Genomic DNA, 11,979 nt, shown 5'->3' with positions numbered 1-11,979 from the left:
TCTCTCTCTCTCTCTCTCTCTCTCTCTCTCTCTCTCTCTCTCTCTCTCTCTCTCTCTCTCTCTCTCTCTCTCTCTCTCTCTCTCTCTCTCTCTCTCTCTCTCTCTCTCTCATGTTCATTAATTTCTAGTTTTTTAAAAAGATTTCAAAAAATAGGATAATCTCTAACTTGTTGATGTTGGACATCTTAAATTAACTAGAGACTTAACTGGGGCCTGATAGCCTCTGGCTGCCCCAGGGACCATCACACTGTTATTTGGTTGTCTCTAACACTATTTTTATGTTGCTTTTGCATCAATCTAATCAGGTCACTCCTGCTCAAAAATCTTCAGTGACTCCCTACTGCGTTCTGAGTAAAACTGCTTTATCTGGTATTCAAGACCTTCCACAATAAACACTGCCCAATCTCTTATTACTGACACTGATCCATTCACACCCACTCAAGCTCTGAGTCTGACTGGATGACCGATACCAATCTACTCACCCTGGACATTCTGTCTTCCTGTGCAGAAATAGGAGGAAGGGTAAAAATGGGTTAATGAATAAAATTGAACCCCAAAAAAGTATTGTGCCTGCTAATATGCGAGGGACTGTGCCTGTTAAGAATGACTAAAAGGAACAAAATCATGATAAAGTGGCTTATTCTGCACTGGGAGATAGAACATATATAGAAGTAAGGAATGCCAAGTAATTTGAAGAAGGGGAGAGCCCAAATAACCAGGAGGATGAAAGAAAGTCTCTGAAAAGAGGCAAGTTCTGATAGAAGCCCAGAAGGAAATAAGGTAGACGTGAGGAGAGACTGCACACCATCAAGAAGGTCTGAGTGAATGTCAAATTGAGGTAACTAGCAAATTAACCTGGCTGGAACGTATAGTTCAAGATGGACAATAATCTGAAATAAGTCTAGACTGATAGTCTGGATCCAGATTTTGGGAGGCTTTATGGGCCAGACTCTCTTGACATTGTAGTTAACCAATTCAACTAAATATTGCCCTCTACCCATGAATCATGGGCTCACAGATATGTAAAGTAACTCATTGATAGCTTGATTTATATAGCATGAGGTCAACATAGTGCTCCAACTTTTTAATTTTTTCTTTATTTCCTTAAGGAGAATTTTATAATTACATCCATACAAGTATTTTGTGTGCTTCAGTACTTCCGTAAGATGACCTTCCCTGAACATCTTATCTGTGTCATGGTTATTTTTAATGAGATTTCTTTTTCAATAAATCAATCAATAAACATTTAATAAGTACCTGCTATGTGCCAGGCACTGTGCTAGGCTCTGAGGATACAAAAAGAGTCAAAAGAAAGTCCAAGCCTTCAAGAAGCTTATAATCCTTTGAGATATCAATAGAAATGCTATTGATAAGGCAGGGGAGAAAGGGGGGAGGGGGGCTTGTAGCCTGCTCATTTACTGACATTATTGTCTCAATACCTTTGATGGGAAAATAGAAATTTTAAAAATAGGATTTTCTAAACAAACCATTGTGATCAGCAAATAGGGTTAGGTTTAACTCATCTTTGCCTATCTTTACACCTTTAATTTCTTTATCTTGTCTTAAAGCTATTACTAATGTTTCTAGAACTGTGTCACATGATGGAGGAGAGAACTGACACCTTAATTCATTCCTCTACTTAGACAATTTGTAGTTGCATATGATTACTTTTGGTTTTACATAAATAATTTCCTAATATTTTCAAAGATTTTTCTATGCCTATATTTGATATTATTTTTAGCATAAGTGAGCATTATACTTTTTAAACCTTTTTCTGGAGATAATCACTTAGTTTAGTATACTTTTGTTTTTAATATGATTAATTATATTATTTGCATGAGATTGAGCCATCATTGTATCCTTGATAAAATTCTATTTCCCTTTCTGAGATTGAATTATTTTAGATCTCTATTGGTCTTCTACTAGTTTGAGTGTTTCATAATTTTAAATATATTCTTTTGTGTTCTCACTTTTCTTAGCTTACAACTATGAAAGTTCAGATTTTTTTATTTTCTTTTGTTGTGACTTCACCTTATGTATTTGCAATTTTTTTATTTGATGTTCTGTCTTTTTAAGCAGGTTAGCAAAAACTTTATCAACTTTCTAGTCTTTTCAAAGAACAAGATTTTAGGAGCTTTAAAAAATATATTTCTGTAGTTTCTTTGGCTTCCAGTTTACCTATTTCCCTGATTGTCAATATCTCATATTTTGCTTAGTTTAGACTTATTTGTTGGTTTTTAAATTCTCAAAATACATATTCAGATCACTAAACTCCTCTTTTTCTATTTCATTTATATATATTTTAGGAATACATTTTTGCCCTGAGGGCTACATTTGCTGCATCCCAGAAATTTTGATATGTTGTTTCATCTTTGTCTTTTTATTTTTCCTTCCTTTTTTTTTAATTGAATGCTTTATTAACTTCTAGTTTAAATCATTCATTTCCATGAGATTTTGAGTTACAAATTCTCTCCCCATTTTTCCCCTACTCACCACCTCAAAATATCGATGCCACTAGATATCCCCTCCTCCAATCTGCTCTCTCCCATATCTTCTCTCATACCCTCTCTGACTTCCCAGTAGGGCACAGTGGATCTCTATGCCCCGGTGCTGTGTATCTTATTTCCCAGTTACATGTAAAATAATATTAATAATAGTATATATTTTTTAAACATTCAATTTTAAAACTTTGAATTCCAGATTCAGTCCCTTCCTCCCTTGTCACCCACCCTTAATGGAAAGATAAGCAATTCAGTATAGGTTGTACATGTGTAGCTTTGCAACACATTTCCATAGTGGATATATTGTAAGAGAATGACTATATTTCCCTCCATCCTATCCCACCTCCCACTTGTTCTATTCTCTACCTTGATCCTGTACCTTTTCAAAAATGAGTGCTTCCAACTTCCCTCCCCCCAAGGCTGCCCTCCCTTCCATCATCCCCCCTCTTATCCCCTTCCTCCCTACTCTCCTGTAGGGTGAGACACCCTATTTAGTGTGTATGTCATTCCCTCCCTAAGCCAAATTGAAAGAGAATAAGGTTGGCTGATTCCCTTTTGCCTTCCTGTTCTTCCCCTCCATTGTAACCATTTTCCCTTGCTTCTTCTTTATGAGATAGTTTACCCCATTCTGTCTCTCCCCATCACCTCTCATTATATTCCTCTCTCACCTCTTAATTTCACCTTTTAAGTATCATCCTTTCCTATTAAATTGGTCCTGTGCCCTCTATGTATATCTGTACACATATATACACACATTCACATATGTATTCATATGCCCATATACCCTCTTATATAGACATGTATGTATGTATATACACATTTCTACTCCCTTCAACTATTCTCATACTGATAAAAGTTTCATTAGTTACAATTATTGTTTTTCCATGTAGGCATATAAATAGTTCAACATTGATAAGTTCCTTATGATTTCTTTTCCCTGTTTACCTTCTCATGCTTCTCTTGCTTCTTGTATCTGAATGTCAAATTTTCTATTCAACTCTGGTTTTTTCAGCAAGAATGCTTGAAAGTCCTCTATTTCATTGAATTACCATATTTTCCCCTGAAACAGGATACTCAGTTTTGCTGGGTAGGTGATTCTTGGTTTTAATCCCAGCTCCTTTGACCTCTAGAATATCATATTTCAAAGCCCTTTGATCCCTCAGTGTAGACGCTGCCAGATCCTGTGTTATCCTGATTGTGTTTCCAATATTCAAATTGTTTCTTCCTGGCTGCTTGTAATATTTTCTCCTTGATCTGGGAATTCTGGAACTTGGCTATAATATTCCTAGGAGCTTTCTTTTTGGGATCTTTTTCAGGAGGTGATTGGTGGATTCTTTCAACCTCTATTTTGCCCTCTGGTTCTAGAACATCAGGGCAATTTTCCTTGAGAATTTCTTGAAAGATGATTTCTAGGTTCTTTTTCTGATCATGGCTTTCAGGTAGTCCAATAATTTTTAACTTATGTCTCCTGGATCTATTTTCCAGGTCAGTGTTTTTTCCATGATATATTTCACATTGCCTTCTATTCTTTCATTTGGTTGGATCTGTTTAACAGCATCTTGATTTCTCATAAAGTCACTAGCTTCCATTTGCTCCAATCTAATTCTGAAGCAATGATTCTCTTCAGTGAGCTTTTGAGATTCTTTTTCCACATGGCAAATTCGGCTTTTTAAGGCATTCTTCTCCTTGTTGGCTTTTGGAGCCTCTTTTGCCATTTGAGTTAGTCTATTTTTTAAGGTGTTATTTTCTTCAGTCAGGTTGTTGACTCTCATTTCATAATTTTCTTGCATTGTTCTCATTTCTCTTCCCAATTTTTCCTCCACTTCTCTTATTTGGTTTTCAAAATCCTTTTTAAGCTCCTCTATGTCCTGTAACCAGTTCGTATTTTTCTTGAAATCTTTTGGTGCAGGAGTTCTGACTTCACTGTCTTCCTCCTGTTCCATGCTTTGATATTTTTTGTCCCCAAAATAGGAGTCTAATGTTGGATTCTTCTATTTGCTTTGTGTCCCTGGTTTACTCCTGCTGCCATTCAATTACTTGACTTTGGGGCTTTTTGCCTCAGTAGGACTCTGCTACCAGACAGGGGAGCTTCGTAACAAATGCTGGGGTTTTCTCAGCTGCTGAAGGTATTAGTTGGGTGCCCTCTCTGAAGCCTCCACACTCTCTGGCAAGCTGGTTGCACACCCCAGGACCTCCATCCTAGAGAGCAATCCACATCCAAGCAGGTTAAAGCAAGAGCAATTACCCCTCAGACTGGTTGCTTGGTCCCCATACAATCTGCAGGCCAGGAGCTGAAGCAGCCACTTGGCCAGGGCTGCTGGGCTGCTGAACCTCAGCTACTTCTCACCCCCATGGGCAAAGGCCGACCTCACTCCCAACTACTGGATCCTAAAGTCCACACTGCACTGACCTCTCACTTTACCCTTGACATCTATGGGTTGATAATTCTAGAAATCACCACAGTTGCTGGTGATCTTAAGTCCCTCCAGCCAGCAGCTGGTCGGGCATGCCCTGAGGCTAAAACCTCTGGCTCTCGCAATCTCAGCTCCTAGAGTGCTTCACTGGCCACTTCCTGCCAGCCTGCCGGGATGTCCTCAGCAAACGGTTAGTTTCTCTGTGTCATTTTGTGGGTTCTGTAGCTCAAAGTTTCTTCAGAGTCACCTTTTACATGAATTGGAGGAGGTAGGAGCCAGAGCCCCAGGGAAGTCCTGTTTCTACTCCACCATCTTGTCTCTGCACCCCCGTCTTTGTCTTCTTAATTTATATAACAATTATTTCTATGATTTGTCCTTTAATCCATTCATTATTTAGGATTTCATTATTAAGTCTACTTTTGAGTCTGTGTCTTATGTTTGTACTCCTTGGAATGATTACTGTTTTTATTGTTTTATGATCTGTAAAGGATATGTTTATTCTTTATGCCTTTTTGCATTTGTTTGTATAATTTTTGTACCCTAACATGATGAAGTTTTTGTAAAATTTCCATGTGGTACTGAGAAATACACACATTCTTTCATAGTCTTCAGTATATGCAGTTTCCTTATTTATTCCATTTTGTGATTTTTTGCTTTTATTTTGTATGATAGTATGACTGTTAATTCTTTTTTTTTTTTGCTTTTGGAGGGCAATTGGGTTTAAGTGACTTGCCCAAGTTCACACTACTAGTTTTGTGTTATGTATCTGAGGCCAGAGTTGAACTCAGGTCCTCCTGACTCCAGGGTTAGTGCTGTATTCACTGTGCCACCTAGCTGCCCCTGTTAATTCTTCTTGCTGAGAGACTATAAAAGTTGTTCTCCCTTTGTTTACCGTTAATTTGATTAGGATACGTGGCACATTTCATTATATCTTCTACTATGCCTTTCCTTTTTAATGTGCCCACCATTCTGCAGTTTAGTCCCAAAAAATACTTTATTTTCCTGTAGGATACATGAAGCCTAGTCCATGGTATTTCAGATATAGTGTTCCACCATAACTTTTCCTATTTCTCTAAATTCCTCATCAACATTAATTATCCCTTTTGTATTTTTAGAAAGAAATCTCTTAATGTACCCACTTTTGTTATTTCTTTTTTTTAGCCCCATAGGGTTCTACCTGATTATTTGTTTTTTTTTCTTTTTAGTAGTATCTTGAGATGGGCAGCTAGACAACACAGTGGGTAGTAGGCTGGGTCCTGCAGTCAGGAGGACCTGAGTTCAAATCCAGATTAGACACTAACTATGTGACCCTGGGTGAGTTACTTAACCCTGTTTGTCTCAGTTTCCTCATCAGTAAATTAAGCTGGAAAAGGAAATGTCAGAGCACTTCAGTATCTTTGCCAAGAAAACCCCAAATAGAATCAAGAAGAGTCAGACAGGACTAATCAACTAAACAAGAACAAAAAGTATTTAGAGGTAATGTAAATTATTTTGTTACTTAGGCTTTCCTTTCTAGTTGCAATTTCTTTACATTTATTGTGTTTCTATACTTTGAGGTATTTGTAAGTAAAATGAACTGTGGAGATTGCATTGGAGAGGAGAGAGATTTGAGACATAGTGAAACATGGGACACCATTGCAATAGTCCGGGTGAGAAGTGACAGATGACAGACTGAGCTAAGGTGACAGTTGTGGAAGCAATGAGAAGTGGACTAAGCCAAACTGTGCTCACCCTAGTACTCTCTCCCCCTTTTCTCTTAAATCTCTCTTCTATTTCCATGTTTACATACAGAGTGCTAGGGCCCCAAACTCCCAGACTCCTTCACAGAACCTAGACTAATTCAGTCCTTGTTGTGTCATACACACTCCTGTTAGCAGCAGCAACTCCTGAGCTGATCCAATAAAAGCAGCTTCTAATCTCATTCACAGACTCACTGCTACTATTCCACAGGTAGTACTGATCTTTACAGGTGCACCTTTAAGAATACCAATCTAACTTACATGAACTGATGCAAAGTCAAATGAGCAGAACCAGGAGAACATTGTAAACAGGTACAGCAATATTGCATGATGATGGAGCTGCTAGATGACACAGTAAATAGAGCACTGGCCCTGGAGTCAGGAGGACATGAGTTCAAATCCAGCCTCAGACACTTAACAGAAAAACTAGCCATGTGACCTTGGGCAAGTCGCTTAACCCCAATTGCCCTCTAAAAAGATAGATAGATAGATAGATAGATAGATAGATAGATAGATAGATAGATAGATAGACATATATGCATGTATATACATATATAAATTCATAATAGGTCATGCTATATACATATATTATATATATAGCATGATGATCTACTATGAATAATTTAGCCATTCTCAGCAATACAATGATACAAGATTATTCTGTAGGACTTATGATGAAAAGCGCTATTCATCTCCAGAGAAAGAACTGATAAAACCTGAATGCAGATCAAAGATACTTCTTTTTTGTTCGTGTTTTCTTTCACAGAATGACTTACTTGGAAATGAGTATTGCATGACTACATATATGTAACCTATATCAAATTGCTTGCCTTCTCAATGGGGGTAGAGAATTTGGAACTCAAATATTTGAAAAAAAAGTTAAAATTATTTTACATGTAATTGGGAAAAAATAAAATATTAAATAATATTTTAAAAATACTAGTCTAAAATGAATCTCTTTATTCTATGAGATACAGCCTGAGAAATATTAACACCAGTCACATACCTCTCCTACCTGAAGCACAAGGAATTTCTTCCTTGCCAGCATCATCAGCATCTAACCATTGCTCCCCTTTATGTCTGCTGTGTTCCACCCAAACTAACCACTGTTCCTAAGAGAGTTCTTTAAAAGAAAAGCTTGTCATGCATTCTTGGGTACCAGACTAGGAGCTCCATGAGGTCAGGGACGAAGCCTTATCTGGATATATTTGGCTCAGGATCTAACACAAAGTGGACACTTAATAAATGGTCATTGAATTAAATTGTCCTATCACAAGATGAAGTTCCCCAGAGAGGGTGACTTTGCTTCCTTTGTCTTTGGCACTCTTCCCAGGGAATCATGTCTTTGGATTTTTAGTAAGTGCTTGTTAACTAACTGGCTAGCAGAGGAATAGTTGAAAAAATATTTGGACTTTCTGATCTCACTTTAGATCTATCAGTTATTCCAGGAAGTTGGCTCATCTTCATAATGTCTATTGTCCTTAGAAATTTACATTTCAGAAATGTACAATTTTTAGAGGAAGAAAACACATCAGTCAAGGTTCTTGAGATGCTTGTCTCATGAACTATAGTTGGCACAAGATTCTCAATACAAAGTATCTTGGGGGCTATTTGAAGGAGGCCCCAAAGTGCCACATCATCAGGAACCACCACTCTACAATGAAGTATAAAAGCAAGTGAATTGAGAACCCAGAAAATTCATCAGAACCATTTTCATAGTCCCAGCTGCTACTGACACAAGGCAAATGAAACTTCTACTGCTAATCCTGGGGCTGGCCCTGGTCAGAGGCATCCAGGGCCACAATGGCCACTGTGAGGAGCACCAACAAAATGTAAATGAACAAGAGTGGGCACAGATGGGTGGAGGGGAGCTGGGAGAGGTTTGGGGGTAGAAGGCAAGGAAAGCAGAACATCTGTCTATAGAGGAGGGCAAAATGGAAAGGAAATGGGCATTTGTGTCTTCTAACTCAAAGCTATCTTTTTGAATATTTGTAACTAATGTGATTGGTTGAAGTCAGTTGAAAGTCTGAAATTATGTAAAAGTAGATTTGCATTTGTGTCTGAATAACCTTTGTAGAGGATATAGAGACTGGACCTGTGATTTCATTTCTATGGGGAATTTCTAGGTGAGGAGATTCCCCCCACCCAGTACAGGTCAATACATTCTATGCAAAGATAAAAGGGACATGCGATTTGTGTCTTTTAATTCAAAGCTGTCCTTTTGAATGCTTGTGGAGTACATGAATTCCTGAGTTTATTTCATAGTCCAAAATGATGTAAGGGTGGGTATGGGAGGTAGGGAAGGAATAGTTATGAATGAGGTTTGGTTATAGAAGCACTCTCTCTCTCTCTATCCTCTTTAAAAATAATCAGTATGATAAATACTACAAATTCTTTTTTTCTCGCAGTCTAAATCAACTGGATGTTTTCTATGTTTATAGAATGATACACAAGATAACTTCTATAGGCCCAGGAATTCCACAACTCTCTCAGGATGTTTTTTTTAATATAATTCATCTTAACCTAAATGACTTCTGGTGAAACCAATTGAAAAGGGGTCCACAAATACCAAGAATGTTCCATGGCAGAACTATCACTCTTAGGTGTAGGATCACCAGGTTATTGCCCTAAGAGCTGCCATTCACATCCATTATTCCAGCAGGATACAAATGGTAGCTTTGGAGTTGAGGTTGGTATAGCCTCTGGACCTGGATACTTTGTGGATTCTGTCACGGCCTAGGGAGAATTCTCAGAGCCACTCTGAGAAGAAAGGAAGAGAATTCCTTGGGCAGATAGAGAGGAGAACCAAAGTACAAGTCTTTGATTAGTGAAATGGGAGAGTAACAAATTGTTAAAATCCCACTAGAGATGCCCTTGCTGCAGTGACATTTCCCATACTGACCTACCCCATATTATTGAAGTAGAATCATGTTTAGGAGGAAGAAATAGAGTAAGATTTTTTGAAATCTCAATTAGTCTTCACAACAACTAGAAGTAGCAGTTTTATTTCCCCATCTGGGAGATAAGGAAACTGAGGCACTAAAATAATGTGCCTTGCCCATCAACAGTCTAACCAATTAGTATAATAGACCTAAAACTCTTAATTAATAGGCTAGAGTGGATTCTAGCTTGCCAAAAATGACCATGTATGTACCAGGCAAGATAAGACTAGGAACACCTTTTACTTTGAAGGCTTCAGTTTCTTCATTCATAAAATAAGAGGGATGAAAGCTTCACAATATCCCTTCTCCACAGATTTCAGGATCCTGGCACACTATTGCAGTAGCTTCAAATGACGCATCAAAGATCAAGAAGGGGGCTCCCTTTAGAATCTCTCTCCACCGAATCGTAGCAAATGGTAACAAGCTATATGGAGAATATATGGAAAGGTAAGTGATACCTATGTTAGATGGAAGAAGGAATTGATGAATACCTGGGTCACAGATCTGGGCTATATCCTCCACACTCTAACACACACATGATGGATTTCCATTGTTTTAGGAATAAATTTCTGATTAGGCTCCCAGACTCTGTGTCTGCTCTCATTCAAATGACCAATAAAGGGAAACCTTGAAAAGGAAAAATCTTTAAAGGCAATATGAGTTGGATGTGATTGTAAGAGATTAAACACCAAAACAAAATAAACTCCTGAAGTTTTATAATAATATTATAATAATTAATATATTTAATACAATACATTAATATGATAATATATCATATTATAATATAATTAATAGTGTGATGATTTAGTAATAATGACATCATGTTTTATATAAAGCCGCAGGGGTTTTTTGCTTTGGTTTTTAATCATGATTCATGGAGAAGGGAGAGCCACTGTTTTCTTTCTTCCCCAACCATCTTTGATTCAGCCTCTAGCCATCAGTTGGAGACAAGATGGGTTCCTAAAGCTATCCTAAAGGAGACAGAGACAAGAATTAGACAGGGGATAAAAGGGTCAACCTCTGAAAATAAATGACCAAATAGCCACAGAGGTTATTATACCAACTGTCAACACTGAAAAATAAAATAAAACCAAAGAGTTCACAGAGGTTATAAGCAAAAAGTTTTCTTTATTCTATTGAAGAGAAACTAGACTGCATGCCAAGGTCTCCTGCAGAAGGACACCCAAGGAAGCAAGGCTAAGCCTTCACATACATAGTTGTGACTAGACAAAAATCCCCACAGTGAGGGATAACCGTAACAATGAGGCAGGCTTACCTAGTGAAAAAAAATCTATTCATAGCAGGGCTTTATAACTGGGACATGGTTCCTACAAGTATTTATCCAAGCTCATGGACCTCCTGGGGCTGGCTTGAGTCAATTCTGGAATTGAGCTGCAGCGAAGTTCATCCAGAAAGTGAGAGCAAAGGATTGTTGTTATGCTAAGCTCAGGGCATACCTTGCTTGCTGGACCTTAGCTCTGGAAAATGGGTGTCTTCTAATATTAAAAAGAGAGGACTAGAGAGAGGGGTGGATTGGGATCCTGATAGAAGCATACATCATGCTTAGACCCTAGCAACCATATAAGGACTTCATATTCATTCAATAGATACTGAAAGACTTTGTTCACATCAGAAAGAATGGTGTGAAAAAAACAGCCCTCCCAGACTCTTAACTCTGAGCAATGAAAGCTAGGAGGGGGAAAAAAAACCTAAACCTGATTTCTTGTCTTTGTTTTTATTAACTTGACTCTGGACCAATTATGACAAATATGTCTCTGTTAAAGCTGCAAAATAAGGACAAAATAATCTTCTCTATTCATTTCATTGGAATGATTTGGAGATAACATGAGACAGAAGTAAAAACAGCTAGCAATTTTCTAGTGATTTAATGTTAAAAGAGTGCTTTCTCCCCAATAACCTCTTAAAATATATAGCACAAGTATTACTATTTCTACTTTATAGATTAGAACAAGGAATGCAATATATAATTGTAATACCCAAATATACCCAAGGTCATATGGTTAGGAACTGGCAATGCTATGACTTGAAACAGGTCTTTTGAATCCAACTCTGCTGCTCTTCTCATGAGTCAAGTCCTTTCCAAAGTCCCCACTCTCTTTTTGCCAAATAACTGAAGAAAGAGGTATTCAGTCTACTTGAATACTCTGTGAACTCACAAACGCTGAACACAGATTATAGATTTCCAAATAATCAGGATAAATTAAAATATATTCTACATGCTATACCAGTGTATGATAGAGCATTGTGTTTGGAATCAGAAAGACTCATCTTCCTGAGTTCAAATCTGGTCTCAGACACTTACTAACTGTGTAACCCTGGATGAGTCACTTAAATCCTGTTTGCCTCAGTTTTTCATCTGTAA

General features: G+C 37.7%; 2 protein-coding genes across 4 annotated transcripts in view; both read left to right on the top strand.

Moving 5' to 3' along the window:
* The window catches only part of LOC138177279 (kelch-like protein 20), a 186,708-nt gene that overhangs the window by 101,728 nt on the left and 73,001 nt on the right, over positions 1-11,979 (top strand). The window lies entirely within an intron of this gene.
* LOC138177289 (uncharacterized) overlaps positions 5,090-11,979 on the top strand; it is a 36,174-nt gene continuing 29,284 nt past the window's right edge. Inside the window, exons 1-3 of the mRNA XM_069108399.1 lie at positions 5,090-5,105; positions 8,374-8,486; positions 9,910-10,043. Coding sequence (XP_068964500.1) covers positions 5,090-5,105; positions 8,374-8,486; positions 9,910-10,043 — 263 coding nt within the window. The remainder of the gene's footprint in view (positions 5,106-8,373; positions 8,487-9,909; positions 10,044-11,979) is intronic.

Source organism: Petaurus breviceps, unplaced genomic scaffold, assembly GCF_028583685.1.
Source record: "Petaurus breviceps papuanus isolate PSGF00001 unplaced genomic scaffold, PetGlider_PUasm1.0 90383, whole genome shotgun sequence".
Classification (NCBI taxonomy): domain Eukaryota; kingdom Metazoa; phylum Chordata; class Mammalia; order Diprotodontia; family Petauridae; genus Petaurus; species Petaurus breviceps.
The sequence above is the reverse complement of the archived record's forward strand: the minus strand, read 5'-3'. Positions and strand labels throughout refer to the sequence as shown.